The 20,951-nt window shown below is 54.7% G+C and overlaps 1 protein-coding gene across 12 annotated transcripts in view; it reads left to right on the top strand.

The window, feature by feature from the left end:
* The window catches only part of ABLIM3 (actin binding LIM protein family member 3), a 106,590-nt gene extending 89,047 nt beyond the window's left edge, over positions 1–17,543 (top strand). For 5 of the 12 annotated variants that reach the window (XM_075009975.1, XM_075009982.1, XM_075009973.1 and 2 more), the window contains 10 exons: positions 30–159; positions 1,148–1,246; positions 3,087–3,137; positions 5,610–5,744; positions 6,065–6,129; positions 6,863–7,010; positions 9,068–9,097; positions 12,741–12,799; positions 13,892–16,612; positions 17,404–17,543. In XM_075009975.1, coding sequence (XP_074866076.1) covers positions 30–159; positions 1,148–1,246; positions 3,087–3,137; positions 5,610–5,744; positions 6,065–6,129; positions 6,863–7,010; positions 9,068–9,097; positions 12,741–12,799; positions 13,892–13,984 — 810 coding nt within the window. In that variant the 3' untranslated portion in view covers positions 13,985–16,612; positions 17,404–17,543. Of the gene's footprint in view, positions 1–29; positions 160–1,147; positions 1,247–1,622; positions 1,706–3,086; positions 3,138–5,609; positions 5,745–6,064; positions 6,130–6,862; positions 7,011–9,067; positions 9,098–12,740; positions 12,800–13,891; positions 16,613–17,403 lie in introns of those variants that run through there. The other 7 variants (XM_075009977.1, XM_075009979.1, XM_075009978.1 and 4 more) reach the window with 7 other exon arrangements.
* The last annotated feature ends 3,408 nt before the right edge of the window (positions 17,544–20,951 follow it).

The following is a 20,951-nucleotide window of genomic DNA, read 5'->3' as shown; positions in this document are numbered from 1 at the left end:
TTTACTCACATTCTCTTTTGCCCCTCCAGGACATCTATGACAGTATTGACCTCCGGCAGAGACGGGCCTCCAGCCCAGGCTACATCGACTCCCCGGCCTACAGCCGCCAGGGCATGTCTCCCACCATGCCACGCTCCCCGCACCATTACTACCGCTCAGGTAAGGACACCGGCCATCCCGCCAGGTCTGGCCCAGGTTCACACAGCCAGAGGACAGCAGCAGGACACACCTGCCTCTCCCTGAAGCCTTGGCCGTCCCTTTGGCGGCAGCACAGGTCACATTGGGGAATTCCATCTCCAAACACGGAGGAGCTGAACTCAGCAGGGCCTGCAAGATGGGATGAACTTGCTTTGGCTGCCTCATGCGGAGCCCCATTCAGCGACTGGCACTCCCCAGGGCTGCCCTCCTGTCTCATAACCGACTCAGTCACAGCATCACCCCATTGGTTCAGAAAATCTGCGATGGTGGCTCCAGGCCGGCACTTGTGCTAGAGGCACAGGTGTGGCTCAACTTGCGCATCCTGGGAAGCGAGGGAAGCCTCACCCCATCAGCCCTGGGGGCGAACCCCTGGTGCACACACAGGCCAGCACATCTTTGGGTGAGGAAGAAGAGCACAGCCGAACTTTGAAATCAGGTGGTCGGGGCAATGGGCAGGAAATGCCAGAAAGTTAGTTTCTGTCAGACTTGTCCTTTGCTGGGTTCTCCCCATGCCGTTCACTGAAGCTCCAACCCCTGTAGATAAAGCCCTTAGTACAATCGCCACCGCAGCGTTTGCCATGCCAGTGAGAAGGACAGGGAAATTCAGGACAGGAGTTCAGAGCCCTGCAATGGGTGCTGAGCGAGGTCCCTGAATGGCACCTGTGGCTCTCCCTCTGGTCCTTGTCTATCCCCGTTGCATCTGACGAAGCGGGTCTTTGCCCATGAAAGCTCATGCTCCAAAATATCTGTTAGTCTATAAGGTGCCACAGGACTTCTTGTTGTTTATCCCTTCGTGTGAACTCCAAGTTCTTCCCTCATGACGGTATGTCAGAAACCCCACCCCCCTCCCTCCAGCTGCTCTTCTAACATGGCTGCAATTAACACCAGTTTTCTTCTGCCTCTTGTTCTCTCTCATTCACTCTCACTCCCTCTGCTCCGGGCTTTCCAGGCACAGAGAGTGGGCACAGCTCCCCCTACTATAGCCAGTTAGATGTGAGGTCTTCTACTCCAACCTCATACCAAGCACCGAAGCATTTCCACATTCCAGGTAGGCTCTGGAGACCTCCGGCCTTGGGGAGCGCTGTGCCTGTTGCATGCGTGCATGTGCTGGATGTGTGTATCGCATGAGCAGCACCACCACCTGCCTAGAGTCAGCTAGCAGCAGCAGGAGGCATCACGCGGTAGAGGCCATCCATAAAGAAGACCTGCAACTTTAACCCCACCTAAACTTCCCATTGTCCAGAGTCTGCTTTACACTCCCTTGCCATTTCCCACTGCCTCCTACCCCCACTGAGTGACATTCCCTGTAGGGACCCCACCCTCCCTTCCCTAGAGGATCACAAGGCAAAGCTTTTCTGATTAGAAGCTTTTCTACACCCCTTCTTTACAGCTGATTTATTTTATACTCCTCCTACTCCCCATAGGGCCCGGTGCACCCTTCCCCCAGAGTCTTCTGGGCTTGCCAGATGGCTGCTCCCCTCCAGCAGGGACTCCAGGGGGTCACCAGGTAAGGCCCACTGCCCCCTCAATCCATCCACAGTCAGAGGGGTTGGGAGGGAAACAAGCAGACCTTCAGGATACACAGTAGGACAGCAAGAAGACCCTCTCTCCCTGTCCCAGCTGCAGTCAGAGACTGACTGGATGACTCACCAAATCCAAAGCTCGCCACTCAGTCCATGTAAAGCAAACCCACAGTAACAAGTTCAAGGGACACGTGACCTGCCCCTCCTTCCAAAGCTGTTTAACTCGCTCTCCACCCTCAAGATGGCCCTGAACCAAACCACCACACTTGGTGGTGGAGTGCAGACTGGGAGCCATATTCCCTGTGTTGCAGTTCACCCTTGTCTCTGGAGCAGGCCAAGCTAGTGAACTGAGACCAAAGATCTAGTAAAGAGCTAGCATCTCTCAAGGTGGACACCAAGGCCTGGAGTGGAGCTGCAATCTCTCAGGTTTCTCTTCATATGTAGCCCCCATCACCCATGTAACCAATCCATAGCCACAGCCACCACCATGGGGACCATATCTATGTACACCTGCAGGGTCCCATGCTTTCCACAACGGCCTGTCTCCACCTTCTGCCTGTTCCACCCCACCACCACAGCTATGCTATGTGTGCTGACTAGAGCTCCCTGTCCTCTTGCTGATGTCTTTTATGGATGGCCCCATCCCTGCTCCGCCAGCTCAGCTGGTAGGCCCTAGCATTAGTAGGGTAGCTATAGACACGGTCCGAACAGCTTCCTTTTCCCAGCTAGCTCAGTTTCTGCCTTACTGAAAGAGGCTTTGGCTGACATTGGTTGGCTCGCAGGTGGATCATGGATAGCTTTTCTAACTGCTTGTATCCCCAAGAAATACTCCTGAAAATCCATCCAGAACGGAGGGCTGTGGGCTGGCTGGAAGAGAGGTACCCCAGATCCTGGGTCTCCATGGGTCCCCTCTCCTCCAAGACACCAGTGTCTGATGAGAGCCAGCAGTGGCAACAGGAAGGAGAAGCGTCTGCTCTACTGTCAGTGCATGGTGTTAACACTGAGCATGCTCACTGCATGTCCTCTAGCACACACGCTACCTCTCTGTCCTCAGGTTTTCTGTAGCACCCATTACCATAGTATCCGGGTGCTTAGCTTCCAAAACAGGTTTAACCTCCTTTCTCCCCTGTATTGTAAGCTAGACCCGACCCTGATCCATCTCTGAGGAAATGCCCTGGAACTAGGTTGCAATTTTTTTGCCTAAAGATCTGTGGAGGTAAAAAAAAGTTGAACATAACAGATGAGTGACTGGGGATTTTCATCTCCTCTCCATAGCCACTGTTTTCAGCAAACACGCACTGACTTCCATGTCCTTTCTCTTTCTTTTTTCTTTTCTTTTCTTTTCTTTTCTTCTTTTCCCTCCAGCTGCCGCAGAGAGTAACATCTACCGGAAGCTGCCCATCTATAAACGACACGGTATAGTCTGAGTGTTGCTTTGGCGTGATTGCCAGCGACTTAATAGTCCTGGGACTGGAAGGGCCAGGCAAAGGTTAGGGACCAGCTAGCTACACTGCTGAATAACGCCTTGGACTGGGAAAGGGTTACTTCAGATTTACACCAGTGTGAGACCGATTTAAGATTCATCTGGGACACATGGAACAGCATCTTTAAGCAGAGAGTCCAATTGTGGGGTTGTCTGAGCAGGAGGCAGTGTGGCAAGAAAGGCCGGAGGTGCTGGCGATGGTTAGGGCTGCATTTCATCACTCGTGGCAGTTAATGCAGGCATAAAGCTGTGGCATTCCCTGTGGCCTTCAGCAGAGAGCCCAGGAGGTGGAAGTGAGCTGTGGAACAGCACAGGAGAGTTATCAGCTCACATGTCACTTGGGGATTCAGTCCCCTGCTCAAATGTCACACCAGGCTGGATGCGTCTCTGGTGCTCGGCAAGTGCTGGAGGTCAGGGCTGGGGGAGGGCACTGGGGCATGGGTGGGCAGCACAAGACTGGGATTGCAGGGGATGAGAAGGCGCTGCAGGTCAGGAGCCGGAAGGCATTAACATGAGAGCACAGGGCTGGCATAGCTGGGGTGCTGCAGGTCAGAGGCGGGGTGCGCCGGCAGTGCTGTGAAAGAAGGACTGAGCAGATGGGCTGTTTTATGCTAAAAATGTCATTCATTAGCTGGAAAAACCCTAAAAGGGGAACCCCGCCTTCCCGGAAATCTCCGGCCCTCCCAGGCGCACATTCCAGCTTGGCAGAGAGTGATCTAGCAAGCGCTGGGGCAGGCGCCGCGGGGCTGGGGATGTCTGGGGAGGTGCAGGTGGGTCCAGGCCCCTGCTGAGGGGGGTTGTTGTGTGCTCACCCACTTGCTTCCATTTGTAGGCATGTAATAGCTTTCCCTCTGTGTCTCCTTTCTCTCTCTGTGTGTCTCCTCTGTCCTGTCTGCCTGACACCCCTAACGCCCCCGCGGGCTGGCTGCACCCCTCTGCGCCGTAAGTAGCTGCCTTTGCCATGTTCCCTGGCCTGACCGCAGGCACGTTACTGAGGGCTCTGAGCACTCTTAGCTGCCGGGCCTTGAAGCAGGGTTTGGCACCGTCCCTGGGCTCAGCATAAGCCAAGATGGCGCCTTTCTGCTGGCAATGTTTAGCTCTGAAGAGGCGGCCGTTTTGTTGGTTTTCTTAACTCTGGAGCAGGAGCCTCAGAGGGTTGCCGGGAGGCTTTTGTTTCCACAACACAACTTAATGTCATTAATTGTCATGTACCTATTCAAACCTCTGGGCTGCTTTCGCTAGTCACCAGGAGCTCGCTGGTGATTCCAGTAGGCTCCCAGCCAGTCCGGGAGGGTGAGCAAACCCCAGCCTCTGAGGTTTGGCCGTGCAGCCTGAAGCCAACTTAGAGTATTTGTGAGCAGGGTCGTTACCTCATCTCACTGCTGCTGCAGGGTGTAGCTGTCAGGGCACAGGAGCCCTGGGTCTATATTCATGGCTTTACCAGGAGCCAACAACATCATACACAGGGCTCCCCTCCTGCACACACAGCCCACTGCGTCCCCTCCTCACAGCCTGGGACTCACCAAAGTCACTCCCCCATCCCTTCAAACTCACCTTCTGGGACGCTCACTCCTTCCTTCTGCCCCATCTGCAGCCAGGCCCCTTGCCTCTGCATCTCTGCTCAGACTCCCAAGCCCCTGGGGCGCTGTTACTGCCCTTTTCTGGTGACGACATTGCATTTCTGATGCCAGGTTATCTAGGCAAGGAGGAGCAGCTGGTCTCAGTAGCTCTGGTGTTTTCCTGCTTATTGATTGGTGCAACAGGAAAAGAGTAAGTTAAAGAGGAAGAGCAAGAAATTAGCAGCTGCCAGCCTGGCTAATGGGCTCCCAATCAGCCTCCCATGGGCTCCTGATCAGCACCATTCTGGCTGTAACCCTTGTGACTCAGCCGGGAAGCCAAAGACCCTGCATCAGGATGCCATGGCATTTGCACTTTGGTGCTATGGGCTCTGAGCAAGATGCAAGGCTGGCATGGAGCAGCAGGGACGGAGCCTGACAATTTGAGTGCTTGGAGGCCTATTCCGACCCATTCTGTATGGAGCAACTGTGTTCATCTGAGCAGGGGCCTGGATTACTAGGGGCTGCAGGGCTCTGTTCCCAACTCCACCACTGCCCTGCTGTGTGACCTTCACTTTCCCTCTCTGTGCCCCCGCTTTGCCACCTATAGAACAGGGGCCAAGCGACTGATCCCCTAAGGGTGCTGCTTGCCTGGGAGAGAGCTGGCAACCCACTGAGGGACATACCACAGGCCCTCAGGCTTTGGGGAGACATGCCCCCCATAAGTGTTATCTTACTGGAACTGGGAGGCACTTGGCTGTGGGTGTGGGGTGGCCATGGTGATTCTGACAGCATCTCTTCCCGCATGTCTCCCTGCTTCCTAAATCTCACTCTCTGTTGCTTTTGCAGACAATCCACCTGCAGCTACAAAAAGCAAAACCAGCGAAGACATTGCACAGGCCTCCAAATACAGCCCGGCCTATTCCCCGGACCCCTACTACCACTCAGAGTCCGAGTACTGGACTTTCCAGGGGTCGCCCAAAGGTAACTCAGGGGGCCCAGACCTGCCCTGGGTACAGCCAAGGCTACAGGAAGCTTGACCATGACCTCCGCATGCGTCGTTTGAGCCCTTACTTCCCAGGCCAGGCCAGTGCTGAGGGCATGTACCTTAAATAAAAGTCAGGCCATAAGGGAGGATAATGATGCAGCTAGAATCCTGGACCTGAAGTACCCTTAGCCTTTGGGCTCTTTGCCAGGCTCGTCCATCCTGGGGCCTGTTGCTAGCAGTTCCATCTGAGGTCTGCCTGCTGTTTCTCGGTGTCTATATTGTGCATCTGATCGGTCCTGCCCCTGTCTCCTTGCAGCACCACGAGCCCGCAGATTCTCATCAGGGGGAGAAGAGGACGGATTTGACCGGGGCATGCACAGGGTGAGTGGCAGCCTCCAGCCCTTCCACACTTACCCACTATCATCTCCTCAACTCCACCTCAAAAGAGAAATGCCACAGAGGAGACGAGGGGAAAGCTGGCAGCAGCGCTGGAGGCCGTACGCCCTGGCAGGGATCATGGCAGAGACAGGAAAGACAGCCTTGGCCCAGTCTTCTTGTTCAGAGATCTCAGCTGGGATGAATTGGTGGCATCTGCTCTTCCCAGGTGCTTTTCCCCCGTGACTGGGTCTTGTGCCATCCAGACCCTGGGCCCCTCCAATTCAGGCTCAGCCCTTCCCAGAGCAAGCTGATGTACTAGCCCACTCTGGCCCAGGGGCTCTCACCACCTTCTTTCCCTTCACGGACTTCCCCCCTTGCACAGTCACCTGCAGCCCTAATGACTTTGGCCGAGGACCCTCTCCTATGAAGTGGCCCCAGGGGGAAGGAGGATCTGCCTTCTGGGGCAGGTGTTGCTTGGAGGGTGGGGAGCCATTGTGGTCACCCAGGGGCACCCAAGCCCTCTTTGCTGGCTGGGTGTTGGGTTGGATGTGAGACCCAGAGGGCAGGCAGACCTTACCTGCTCTGAGTGCCGGAGCAGGAGAGTCCAGTGCTGTGTCGTGGGCATGGTGGTTTCACCATGGAAATGTCAGTGACTGAGCTGCTGGTGCTGGCCAGGAGAGAACTCCCCACTCATGTCTGAAGCATAATCCTTTCCATCTGCCCTCCGGGTGCCTAGATCCAGAGCGGCATCGGCAGGCTGATCCTGAAGGAAGAGATGAAGGCACGATCCAATTCCTACGCTGACCCCTGGACACCACCCCGCAGCTCAGCTGGCAGCAGAGAGGCCCTGCACACAGCCGGCTATGAGAGCTCCCTGAATGGCTGTAAGGAATGCCACAAGCACTATGCCAGCCAGGGGCAGCCTTCTCAGCACAGCTCACACCAGACAAAGAGCTTGTGGTTTCTCATTGGCTGGGATCTGGCTGATATTTGGGATTGTGAATGAGACAAACAGCCCCAGTGACCGGATCTGCACAGACTGGGCCATGTGATCCATGGATCCAGCCATGTGAGCATGATGGGATCTGTGGGGGTGGCCAGTAATTTCTCTCCACAAGGGGCTGTTCTGTGGCCTCATGGGGAAATGAGATGGTAGGTCTCAGGCAGTGTGGCTGCACCACAACCCTCAGCCATTGGCTTGGCCATCTCTTCTTCCCACCTCAGACCATGTTCCCACATCTACTTCTATCATCAGGACGCACCTGGTGTGAAGTGCAGGCCTGGCGGGGAAGTGAGGACACCTGGACCAGGGCCTTTCAACCCAGCTGGGGAGGCTGGATGTTTGTAAGGGACATAGTTTGCCCCCAAAAATTTGTCTTGGACAGTTCTTTCCCCCAATGGCTGCTGTCCTTTACACATGCCCCTAGGTGGTGGGCAGGGCCTAATGTCTGGGTCTCTGCTTCTCGCATTTGGTACTTTTGCTTGTTTTTCTGAATACCTCCGGGAGCCAGAATCGCCTCAGATCTTCTGTTAGAATGTGTGTGGGTCTCCATGGTGAAGAAGCCTCATGGAGAGCAGAGCTCACATGATTATGACCCACAACTATGCCCATGGAGCAAAGAAATGCCCTGTGGCAAATACAAAGACAAGTACATCTCCCAAGGTTGCTGGAGTTGTCTGAGTTTCTTTGGGGTCACCCGTTGTGTTTTAGAGTTACATTCCTGTGTGTACACCCGGGCCTCGCACAAACACACACAGGCTACACCACAACTGGGCCCCCTAACAGCGCAAGCCTGAAATAGTCTTTCAGCAAAGAAAGGGCTCAGATTGCAGCAAGGAAGGTTTAGGTTGGACATCCCTAACTGTCAGGGTGGTTAAGCACTGGAATAAATCGGTCAGCGAGGCTGTGGGGTCTCCGTCGTTGGAGATTTGTAAGAGCAGGTTAGGCGAACTCCTGTCGGGGATGGCATAGGTGGTGCTTGGTCCTGTGTGGCCACTCGTGGTTTCTTCCAGCTCTAGTACTCCATGGCTCTGTGCAATATTGACAGGCGGCCATGTGGTCCCACGTTTTCTGTGGACAAAATTCAGGCCTATAAAGGAATAACACCTGCAATTGCACAAGCTGATCACTAGACGGCACTGCTGAAAACTTCTCAGCTCATCCTCCAGTTGTGGGACCTGAGTTCCAGTGGTATCTGGGATTTAGCTGGACCTGATTGAACCTACAGTCTCATCTGGGTCCCTCTCTCTGGCCCAGTCTGGTCAGGGAGACTGGGACAAAGAAGGTGCAGGTTCCCCAGGGGTTGTGGGGTTGGCAGCCAGGATGGTGAAGCTCGCTCCAATTTTTCCTGCATGGCTCTTTTATTAAGGACCCCAGCAGAAGGTAAGGCCTGATGGGGGGAATTGCCCATCCTTTCATTACTGTGTCCACCAGTTAGGGCTCCTTCTGACCCGCCAATTTTGGCTCACTGGTTTCTGGTTCCACGCTTTTCTTGGTAAGCATGAGTTAAACCCAGCCCCTGGCTTAGACCAGTGCGCCTTTGTGTTCGGACTAGTTCGGTCTTCCTGTCTCCCTGGCATACCTGTTCCCAGCAGGATGTATTGTTACAGGTCACTGTGAGCTTTGGTAAACTTCCACTTACTGTTACAGCCGAGCTCACAGTGAGGGTATGTCTGCAGGCCCAGTTGCCGCTGCCGGCTGGAAGGCTCAGCTCGCCTGTATGCAGAAAGCACTTGGAGATGCTGACCTGGAAGCTCCTGTGAAGGGAATGCAGTTAGGGGCGGGGGCGGGGGGAGAAACAGAGGATGCTGGGCAGTGTGGATGGCCTTGGCACAGGCACAAGGTGGGGACGCCAGGGCCTCTTTCCTGGTAGGGACTTTGTCTCAGTAAATGCCTCTCTGCCTCCCGTGTGCTGACTTCCTGCCTTGTCTCTCCTTGCAGCTCCCCGGACACATTACCTGGCTGACAGTGGTACGTATGTCTCCCCTTTCCCTTCCACTTGGTGCCTCTCCAGCAGCAGGCCTTGTGCGGGGGGGCAGGGCAGAGGCCAGGCTGGCTTTTCCTTTCCGCGGGAGTGTGGTCTGCTCATCGAGTCAGGGCTGCAGGGTTCCAGTCTCTCTTTTGCAGGTGATTTGCTGTAGCCTTGGGTAAGTCCCTTCTCTCTCAGGTTTGGCCTATGCTACAGAGCTAGGCCTGGCTTCGCTCGCGACCTTCTGGCTAGGGGCAGTGAGCCCTTTGCCACCCACAGCCCTGGAGCACCAGGAGGGAGAGCACAGGATGGTGCTGTCTGCAGCCTGCCCACCACCCCAGCCCTGCAATGCTGGGAGGTGGGGGATCGTGCTGGGTCACCGGCGTAGCTCTCCCCTCCCTAGCCCCGGAGAATGAGGAGGGGGAGGTTGCTGCCGTACTGTTGCTGCTGCCCCAGCCCTAGGAAGGAGGGCGGCATGGCTCCAGCCCCAGGAGCCCAGCGCCACAGCCAAAGCAGTGGCATGATGATAGGGCCACAGGTGGCTGTTTGGGGAGGCTCTGCTTCCCCGAGCCTCCACTACCCGCTGCCCAGGGAGTTAGTTCAACCTGAGGGAGCTGATAAAAGTGCCCTGCTGCCTCTGTATCATCCCTCCACCTCCGCGAGAGGCCTAGGCCTTACGTCAGCGTAGTTAGGGTGACACTGGGCCTGCACAGACGCTGTGTTCCTCACCTGGGCTTTTGGTTGTCTTGTCAGTTTCACAGCGTGAAGGGAGCAGTGACATTGACAAGAAACTGGCCCCGGGGGGTGGCCGGGTCTCCTCCCCACGCTGCTTTCGGTGGAACGTGTACGCCCCAGGAGCGCTTCCACCAGCTGCAGAGGGCAGGTGTAGCGGGCGGAGAGTGAGGGGACCTGCCAGGAGCCCTGGTGCTCATCGGGTCCCAGATTCCCGCTCCCCGCAAGGAGCATTCAGCTGACTGAACGGTGGATGTGGATCTCCCTGCCAGAGGCAAGAAAACCCTCGTGGTTTCCCCACTGCTCCCAGTTGGGAGCTGGAAGGTGAGAAACTGGGCAGCTGAGCTCCGGCAGGGAGCCGAAAGGAGCTGAGAGCTCTGGCTCCCTACCCACTTCGCCTCCCTTCCTCAGGGGGTGGCAGCATTCCCGGGGGTGCACACCACCAACGGAAGGAGGGTAATGTGGGCATCAACCACTGAAGCAATCACTGTGGTGGCTCTGCGGCAACTGGACGGAGGTCGAGTTAAGACTATAACATAGTCCCTCGTGGAACATGGTGATATGCCTGGGTACTTGGCTCCTAATGGGGACAGGAGGCCTCTTTCATTCCTGTCTGCCCCCTCAGGTGCAGGGGCGGATTGTGTATTGCAATGTCTTTCATGCCCTGAGAGGCCCCTTCTGGCCCGATGTGACTCAGCACTCTGTGTTCTGAGCCCCCCTCCTGGTCTCTTGCTCCCCAGGAAGACAGCTCCCTCAGCCACTCGTGGGCACTAGGCTCTACACGCCTGCTAGCCACTGGCTCAGCTGGGGGGCAGGTGACGGGGACAGGGAGCATGATGGGTGAGATCACAGGAATCCCCTTGGGGTTGTCCCCTGGTGTACTGACCAAGCCACTGATGGCCACCTTCCTGCCCTCTGGGGCTTCCCACCAGCCTGTCCTGCTGGGTCAGAAGCTCTGGTCTTCCCCCAGACAAGAAACTGAGTTGGAGTAACCAGCCCCCTGCAGAGCAACACAGACACTGAACCAGTTCAGCACCAGGAGGGCTCAGATAGCTGGCTCAGCACTCAGAAAACCAACCCCTAAATGGACCAATACCTCATATAAATCTGTCTTACCCTGTGTAAGGTTTACACAGAGAAAGCTCATAAGTTCAGGCCCCTTTATCAGTGAAAGAGAGCTGTGGACAGGGGTTCCCCACCACACCCGATAACAATTATTTACACTGGGCATGATAATAAATAAGTGTTTCATTAAGTACAGGTTGAACTTCTCTAATCCAGCACCCTCAGGACCTGACCAGTGCTGGATGAGAGAACTTGCTGCATGATGGGATGCCAATATTGTCTAGCATGTTAGCAACACTTCCACTCCTTGCTGGGCTCTTAGAAAATATTTAGGGGTAAATTAGAGCTAAATAACAGCACAGAACTCTAAGAGCCAGGACTCATGGCTGAAACAAATTTAATGGGACCACGGGAAACTTGGCCACACCCATGATAAGCAGTTATCCAGCTTATTAAAATCATTCCAGATTACGGATGCTGCTGGATGTGAGAGTTCTGGATGAGAAGTTCAACTTGTGTGAAAAGTAGAATTTAAGCAGCTGCAAGTGAAAACAGACAGATCAAAGTAAATTACTCAAATAAAATAAAGATGCCACCTAATTCTAATATACTAAGAAACTTGTTACATACAAATGTTTACCTTAAACAATGTTCTTATCTCAGGTAGAAGACTTCAAGTCAGAGTTGATCTTCACTCTGATATGGGTCTACAGCTTTTTTCAGAGTTCTTTGTTGCCAGGTTTCTTCATGTGTATCCTTTTAGGGGGTAGGCAAGGCAGTTTCAGAGGCCAGCTGATGACTAAGACCTGATTGCTTTCCATTCCTTAAAGAGACTTTCCCCCAGCATAGGAACCCTTTGTTTAGCACTCGCCATCCCTGTGGAAACATACCAGATTCAAGATGGAATTCTAGCATCAGGTGGCAGGCTCACTTGTCTTTCTAGGACCAACCACAATATGGGCTTACAGGAAGAACAAAACCATTCACACGCAGGTCACTGGTTTGAGTCCTGAGCCATTATGTTCCTAAAGTATCCCTGATAGCTCTCATTAGCATATTTAGAATTAAAATCAGATTCATACTTCATATGTCTAACTTCACGTACAAGAATGATGCATGCACAGAAATAGGATGTGCAGATTCAGCAGATTGAAACTTTAAAAATGACATGAGACATTTTGCATAATGCATCTTTGATTTATAAGCTAATTTGCATAAAGCATGGGGGAGACTGTAACACCTCCCACTGCCCCCTACTCCCCTGAGATTGCTGCTAGCAGGTTGGGCAGTGTCCAGTGCGAATGCAGTGTGTTCAGAAATTCAGTCTGGCTTTGGTTACACAACCACCCAGTGTCACCAAACCATGTCTTGCCATTCACGGGAATTTTCCCACATTTCGGGGTTCCTGTCCCCTGATCTCCTGACAACACATTGGAGCATAGCAGTACCCTCAGAATGCAGGTATCCAGGTCTTTTCAGGTATCGGTATCTTGGACTTGAGCTACCTATGCCATGAGGCAGTGTGCCTCCGTTTCCCCTTCCACGCAGCAGTGTTGGCTTGGCACACCTTTGCTGCTAGACCCAAAAACAGAGTATACATATTGAGCAGATTGTAACTTTAAAATGGATGTGTTACATGGTACACTTTGCATAAAGCTTCTTTGAGTTATGCATATTCATAAGCCAATTGTTATAAAGAAGCGAGGGATATAATAGGGAGTTCCTGCCCCTTCATAGTTGGGCTGTGGGGGCCGAACGCCTTGACCTTGGCTCAGTAACTGAGGGCTCCCAGGCCTTAGAAGCCAGTCCCTGCTTTTGGTAGTATGTCATCTGTGTTTTTCTTTTCAGATCCCCTCATTTCGAAATCTGCCTCCCTCCCGGCCTACAGAAGGAACGGACTGCACAGGGTGAGTGCCACTGGCTACCCTCGCTCTGCCATCCGGGGCGTGGCTGCATGGGGTGAGGTGCACACACCAGCTGTGGAATGAGGAGCAGTTCTGGGGCCGGCTAGTGAAACCTCTCCATGCCTGGTTCTGGACCCTCATGCTTGGGGGTGCTCTTCCTGGAGCTACATGAAACAGACCCACGCTGGCCTCCAGGCGCGGCACCCTGTGCTAAGGCACATCCAGAGATACCCAGGCATAGTCTGTGTGCAATCCAAATTGGAACTGGAGATCAGAAGAGCCTCACCCTGTCCTGGGAACCCAAGAGTGGCAAGTGTCCCTCCCAGACTGTAGAATCTCTTCCAGATTCCTGGTGTTCCCAGGATGGGGAACAGAAACTGTGCTTCAGCGTGTAGCACGCTGGGTGTTTTCCACAGGGTGTCTTTGTCTGGGCAGCAAGGACTTTAGGACTGGCCTCAAGACTGATGCCCAGGCAAGGAGTCAGGCAACTGGGGACGTTTCCTGACTCTGCCACTAACACACTATGGCTCCATCTACACTAGGGGAAAACTTCAAAAGGCCGTGCTAATGGCCAAATCGGAGAATACTAATGAGGCGCTGAAATGAATATTCAGGACCTCATGAGATGCTGCCGGCCAAGTGCCGCGTTTCGCTCGTGCACGGCTCGTCTGCACGGGGATAGGAATAAGGGGATTTTGATGTTTGTAGGGTCCTTTCGAAAAGGACCCCTGTGTAGACGAGCCGTGTGCGAGCGAAATGTGGCACTTTCAAAGTGCTGCGGCCAGCAACAAGCTAATGAGGTGCTGCATATTCATTTCAGCACTTCATTAGTATTCTCTGGTTTGGCCATTAGCATAGCCATTTCGCAGTTTTCCCCTGGTGTAGATGTAGCCCATGTAACTCTGAGCAACATGGTTCATCCCCTCGTACCTCAGTTTCCCTACCTGTGACGGGGGTGACACTTACTTTGGGGCTGGTTAATTATAGCATCAGTAAAACACATTGCAGTCCCCAGGAGGAAGACCTCTTAGAAGGGCTGAGTATTTACCTAGGCTCCCCACACCTTACCCTTCTGGGTTCTCATTTCTCCTGCAGCCTCCCAGTGCCGAACTCTTCCACTACGACAGTACAAATGCCGTCAACTGGGGGATGCGAGGTAAGCAGGAAACAGTGTCTGGGACGCCTTAGCAGCCATACAGCATGTGCTACAGCCTGTGGCAGTGTGCTTCAAAGGGGAACCCCCAGCATAACCCCTCTTACAGGAGTAAGAAGTAGCTAGATATTCTCCTCCAGATCCAGCCCAGCAGCCAGCATCAAGCTCTGAATACAACAGGGCCTGCACAGAGGCACTGGTCTGTGCCCTTCCCTAGAGCACTGGGCTGGCCATGCGGCAGGCAGCAGCAAAGGGCCAGTCTCACGCCGGTAGCAGCGTGTTTCAAAGCTCTGTTACTGGTGGCACCTGTAAAACTGCAAAAACAGTGGGTGTTTTTGTCACCAGTCCTGCTACAGCTGCCAGCTTGGGGCATGAAAAGAGGTTAATCCGCTTCTTGCTTTGTCACTGTCCGGTTAATTTCGCCTTCCAGCTCTCTGACCCAAGCAAATTCCTGCAGCGGTGGGGTTGCAGACACAGCTGGGGAAGGGTGACACTGAACCATAGCGCTGCTTTCTTTGAAACAAAAATAATGGAACTGCCCTGTGGATACTGGACCCAGGTCACCTCTGCGTCCAGAGGGCACAAGGATGGTGAATCCAGTACCCAGGGAATTCTAGGGAGAGAGTGTTTCCCTCTGGCTGCAGGGAGCCAGCCTGGAGCACCCAGCACATGGAGCCTGGGAGGGGCATTTCCTATCTCTTCATTGAACAGAACTGAGCCCTGGCTACTGCTGCCTCCCCAGTGCTGCTAGCAGCACAGGCAGGTTAGCTGGAGACCCACCTTCGCCTCCGTTACCCTCGCCCAGTGCTGAGCTCAGCCACAGCCAGGGATGAACCAGGCTCCCATTGCGAAAAACATTTAAAAACCTCTGAAAAGCAACAAATACCTTTTGGGCCTAAAGCACTTGCCAGTGTCTCTCCGAGGCCACCTGTGCAGGCAGCTGTGCAACCTCCACTCCTGTGGGGTCAGGTCTGGCAAAGGGCCCTGAGCTCCTGGCAGGATCAGGCCCCGGCTTCACCAGCTCTCTCAGTGGAGCTGTGCTGAGCTGTCGCAGTGTGGCTGGTGCCTCAGGTTCTTCAGAGCTGCGTGAGATGCTGGGGGCGGAGCGGAGGGCCGCAGCTTGCAGCGAGAGCAACCTGTGCACTGTGACCCCCTCCTTGGGCCGGCCCCTGGGAGTAGCTACCAGAGGCAGGACAGACGGGGAGAACACGCCTGGGGCAGCGCCTCGGGTGCAGACGGGGCTCTCTCCTGGGGGCAGGGGATGGCCCAGAGGTTACTGACTGACTTGTGTCTTTCCCTCCCTTCCTCTCCCTACAGAATACAAGGTGAGACTCTGCGCAGGAGCTGGGGCCTCTCCTTGGAGTGGGGAACAGCTGCCATCCAGCCAGCACTGCCATCTAATGTCCGAATGCCACCCAGGCGGGGTCCTGGCCAGGGATGGTCCTTCCCTCCCCTGTGTGCTGGGCTGGTCTCCAGAGCACTTGTTTGAACTCAGGCCTTTTCAGACACCAGCTCTTCCTTCCCCAGACACACCCCGGCTTCCCCTTCCTGAACGCCAGCAGCCTGGCCCTCCTGCTGATCTCAGCTCCAACAGAACGGGGCTGCAGTGGAGCCTGGGGTACACTGTGAGGGCCTCGGGGTGCTTTGCCCAGCAGCGAGTCTCCTGCTGGGGGAAAACTAAGGCGGCAGGTGACCATGGCTGTTGTGCTGGGCTTTGCAGCAGCAGCTCGCACTCAGTGCTGATGGGGAGAGGGGCTGCGGCGTAGGGTGCTAGATCATTGCCAGTGGTTCTCAAACCCATCCCTGACCTCCCAGGGAGGTTCTAACTGGGTCGCTATGTCCAGAACCAGGTTAATGCATCTCCGGGTGCTGCTGGCCCAGGCAGAGTGCGTTTCTCCCCGCCGGCTGGAGAGGGAAAGTGTGAGCCTATTCCGCCTTCGCCCCATAGTGCTGGTTCCTGTCCTGCAGGGTTGGGCCTGGCTCCCCACTCTGGCTGTTGCAGGCTGGTGCACAAGGCTGCTGCAGCCCCAGCTGAGCCGACCCCAAGCACTGCTACTGCCCCGTCTGCCAGGTCACAACGCCCAGAGCAGGGAGCCCGCCAGTCCCAGCCTCACAGGACAGGAGCCACAGCTGCAGGGTGAATGCAGGGCCGGCTGATTCCTGCCCCCAGGCCTCTGCTCTACCCTGGGCCAGGTTAGGGGTCAGGTGCCAGGGCACAGGGTGCAGGTACGTAACGGTGGGTTGCAAATAAAACACGAAATGTAGCTGGTGGGTCACATGCAGAAAAAACTTGGGAGCCATTGGCCGGCTCTGTGACAAGCCGGGCGGCCTGGAGATGGGCAGGTGTCAGCCGCTCCATCGGAGCAGCACCCCTGCCTTGCATCCATGGGAGTGCATGCTCTGCTGTGGGAGCCGGGTCTGTTCCCGGGGCCCCCGGGAAGCACCAGCCCTGCGCCAAAGAGAACTGGCCCATGGCCTAGCGGCTGTGTTTTTACTGTGGGGCCCCCGGCTGTGCCCACTGCTCCCTTGCTCTTGGGTTGGTGAGCCTGCCCACCCCAACGCCGTTCTCCGCCTCTCTGCAGATATATCCCTATGAGCTGCTCGTGGTGACAACCAGGGGGAGGAACCAGCTGCCCAAGGACGTGGACAGGACTCGGTTAGAGGTGAGCAAAGCCACCCCCAAAGCTGGGGAGGGTATCCCGCAGATGCTCGCTTGTGGCCCTGGTTCCCACCTCCCCCAGTGCAGCGTGGGCTGGGCCAGGAGGTACGAATGGAGCAAGGGGGGTCTGCCCGGCTGCCAGTTACGCATCATCACCCAGCGCAGAGGCCTGAGCTGCCTTTGGGGCACTGCATTACACCAACACACTCACTCTCCCCGCTCCTGAGAGACCTGGGACAGCTCAGAGGGGATCCCCCTGCCGGGGGCTTCCCGAGCCACCCCCCTTTGAGAAGCTTGAGCTCGAAGGTGGCTGAGCCCGTTGTGTGCGTGCATGTGGGGGGCCTCCCTGAAGCCCACAAGATCCCCAGCGCTGGGCGAGAGTGACGGTCACCAGCGCGGTGGCTGAGGTTCAGCACCGGCCATGGGAGTCTGTGCCCCCCTCCCCTGCAGGCCCAGGAAGGGACTCAGGTGCACACTTGCACCCAGCCACAGTCACAGACCCTGCTGGTTACACGCCCACACAGTCCCACTCAGACACGCTGTGCTCACACACAGAGCTACACACGCACACTCACAGCCCTTCACGATTGCACAACCCCAGACACACCCAGCGACACTTGGAGAGCCAGAATCACCTGGGGCCTGCGCCCACCCGCACGCACGGCAGCCGCTTGCCCACACCGATGCTGCTGCAGTGACACCCGCACAGGCGCTCTGAGCAGCGGCAGCCGCACTCCCTGGCCCAGGCCCAGGCCCGCAGACCCAGGCTCATGCCCCTCTCTGCTTCCCCCGCAGCGCCACCTGTCGCAGGATGAGTTCTACCAGATCTTCGGCATGACCATAGCGGAGTTCGACCGCCTCGCCCTGTGGAAGAGGAACGAGCTGAAGAAGCAGGCGCGGCTCTTTTAAACGCAGCACACTATACATATATACATACCTATAAATACCTATAAATATATATATAGAAAGATCTCTATATTGAAGCTCTGTCTAGCTCTCTCTATTGTACAATAGGAGACGCAGCCGCTCTCTTTGGAACCCGCAGAGTGAATTGAAGTCTCGGATATTTTTATGCCCTTTGTTTCCTTTATGTTTCTTTTTTTAACTCCAGTGTGATGGGGGTGGGGCTGGGAGCTGTGTATTGAGCCTTCTGGAGTTTCAGGCCATGTCAGACCCCCCACCATCATCTGCCGCAGCGCCGCTGTCTGGAGAAGGGAGTATCCGCAGCACAGGTGCAGTGAAAGGTTGGCCCCGTTCCCTTCCTTCCCACTCACTGCACAGCCAGGCCAAGTGCCTGCAGGAGCCAGGGGAAGAGGTTCCTTCCCTCCCACCAGGGTTCCTGCGACTCCCCACAGGGAGGGCCCTGCTGTCAGATTCAGTAGGAGTGTTCCTGGCACACTTGAACTGTTGCTGTTCTCAGCGTTCGGGGGAAGGGGCTGCGCTATCGTCAGTCCTACCCCCTGGGTTTGTACTAAGAGGAAGATGAATGGTGCCGGTATGGCCCACCCATGCTGACAGAGGCTCCCTCCCTCCAGGTCCAGCCTGTGCTGGGATCTGATGGAAATGACGTGGCCCAAATTTGGCAACGCCCTGATTTTGTTCTCTCCCTGCCCTGCTTTCCCTTGCCAGCTGCCAGGGGAGAATGTGCCCGCGTCAGAGCTCAGGCCCTGCAGAGCCCCATGGGCCATTACTAGTTCAGACCATAGGGGATCACTACAAGAGGTGTCAGATCTGTGTCATGTGCAATGCTTCCAGGGCCCAGAGCTGAGAGACTGGAATGTGCCCATCTCTCACTCACTCGCTGAGATCCCTACCGTCCCCCCAGCCCTATTTTAAGGGCCACTGACTTGACATGACAGACTTTGCAAAGCCTTCTGCAGGGGGACAGTCCTGCTAAGAGCCCCTGTGTGCCCTGTAGCTCCCTTCACCTGGTCTTTGCTTAATGACTGGGGACATTTGCATGCAAACAGGATCTCGTCCCATCAGGGTCTTACATTCCTCTGCTGGTTATTCCTTTCCCTTCCACAAAAGCATTCATCTGCTTGTGACGCCCCATCGCTCTCACGAAGTCTCTGCAGCCTCACAGGGAGATGATTATAGCTTCGGAGGGAAGAGTAATAAGTGAGCAGCAGCATCTGCCAAAGTGGGTCTTTGTCCATGGAAGCTTATGCCCCAATAAATCTGTAAGTCTATGAGGTGCCACAGGACTTCTCATTGTTTAAGCAGTAACAGAGGCTTCCAAGGGACATGTTCCCAACAGTCCAGAAACAGTGCCCAAGAATTAAAGTCCCGGGGGAGGAAAGGCAAGCCGTGGAAGCAGCACTGGCTCTGGGAGGAGTATTTCTCACAAGTTTCCGTGGTGCTGGGACTGGTTCTTTAATAACAGGCCGTGGCAGAGATCTGACACTGATCAAAGGAGTCAGTCATCCTGTCAGGACTATGCTACGAAATAGGTTTCCCGACCTTTGGATTTCCAAACCAGTGTCCCAGCAGCTTCCTGCTCCTTTCCACCTATGCCTGGAAATGTCAATAAAACAGTTTCCCCTCCTGCAAGTAACAGAATGGTGGTTTGTCCTCAGCAGGCCCCTTCTTCCCATGTCCAAAGCCCTTAGTCGTAATTTTACACCAAAACAACAGATCCGAGCCCTGTGCAAAGTGTAATGCATTTACTAAAGCCCAGGATCTGGGGTGGCTCTGTCCCTAGCAGTATCTTTGTGGTGATTCAAAATTAGCCTGAATCAAAATCCCAGCTCCAACCAGGCCCAGACTTTGAAGGAGTTGGTCAGTGTTGCCTATAAGTTGACCCAGGAATGATTCAAATGCTGTCCACATGGTTAGTAGAGCCCCACAACCAAGCAGCAAGGGTTTCAACTACTGTTGCACATCCACACATGCCTTGGTACACACAACAAAATGTATTGAACACATGAAGGAAACAGGTCGCAGGGAACATCGGTTGGGATGCTGCTCTCACGTGGAACTCTGCACCATGGACCTTATCGATTTGGCTAGGAAAGGTCCTGAAATAGAAGAGGCTGATTACGAGAACTAAGGGGGGAGGAAGGGGCATGTTAGACTGTCCTTAGAAACTGAATCAGCTGCATCTCCCCCTTCCTTGTGTTTGCTGGCGTTTTCCTGGTTCTCATTCATTAGGAACACCCAGTGTCCTGATCTAATTATTAGCACAGGCTGTGAGGGGGCAGGGGATAAAGACATTTGCAATGTGTGGAGGGTGGGGGAGACCGTAGAGTTTTGTTGCTTGTTTGGCTTTTTTTACTAATATGCTATTTCAACCCAAATGCATTTGCCTGTTGTCGTGTATGGTCCTCTGATGTCCTGTTTGCTCTCCTAAATGAGTGTTCGGGTAGGCTGGGGAGTGGCTACCGGGCGCGCTCCAGACCATGCCCAGCTACACCTGCTCACTCGCCAGTGTCGCGTAAGTTGTTACCTTCCTCTTATGGGAGAGGGGGGGTCAATGTTCTGCTCTTGCAAAGGGCAGGACTCCACTACCTAACGGGCCTGTTCCAACCACCATCCTGGAATTCTGCATTGGGAATTTTTCACGCTGGTTTCTATCATCAGCTGCATTTCACCCCCTCAACAAGAGCAGTGCCATGGGGGCCATCCTCAGGTGAGTGCTGAACGCTCCCCAGGGAACCAGCCTCTTGCTGCCATTATGTGTCATTGTGATGTTTTAGGCTCGGGCCCCCAAACTCATTACACCAAGAAGTGGCATATGGTTCGCAGTGTGTGACAGGGGGATTACCCATCTGGCCCATATGAGTAAACAGTGTGCCCTTGCAGCAACGAAGGCTAATGGAATATTGGAGTACATTAGGAGAGGAGCATTTTGAGCAGATCTAGAGAAGTTGTTGTTCCCCTCTATTTGGCACTGGTGAGGCCACATCTGAAATATTGTGTCCAGTTTTGGGACCCCTCCCCAGCATAGAAAGGATGTGGATGTGTTGGAGCAGATTCAGCAGAAGGCGATGAAAACGATTAGGGGGCTGGAGAACATGACCTACGAGCAGAGGCTGCGGGATCTGGGCTTATTTTAGTTTGCAGAAGAGAAGACTGAGGGGGTGATTTAATAGCAGCCCTCAACTTCCTGAAGAGGAGCTTTAAAGCAGATGGAGAGAAACTGTTTGCAGCGGTGACAGGTGGCAGACCAAGGAGCAATGGTCCAAAGTTACAGAGGGAGAGGAGTAGGATGGACATTAGGAAAAACTACTTCACCAGGCGGGTGGTGAAGCACTGGAATGCGTTGCCTAGAGAGATGGTGGAATCTCCATCCATAGGGGTTTTAAGTCCTGGCTTGACAGAGTCCTGGCTGGGATGACTTA

This window comes from Carettochelys insculpta, chromosome 15 (assembly GCF_033958435.1).
Source record: "Carettochelys insculpta isolate YL-2023 chromosome 15, ASM3395843v1, whole genome shotgun sequence".
Lineage (NCBI taxonomy): Eukaryota > Metazoa > Chordata > Testudines > Carettochelyidae > Carettochelys > Carettochelys insculpta.
This window is presented reverse-complemented; position numbering and strand designations above follow the sequence as displayed.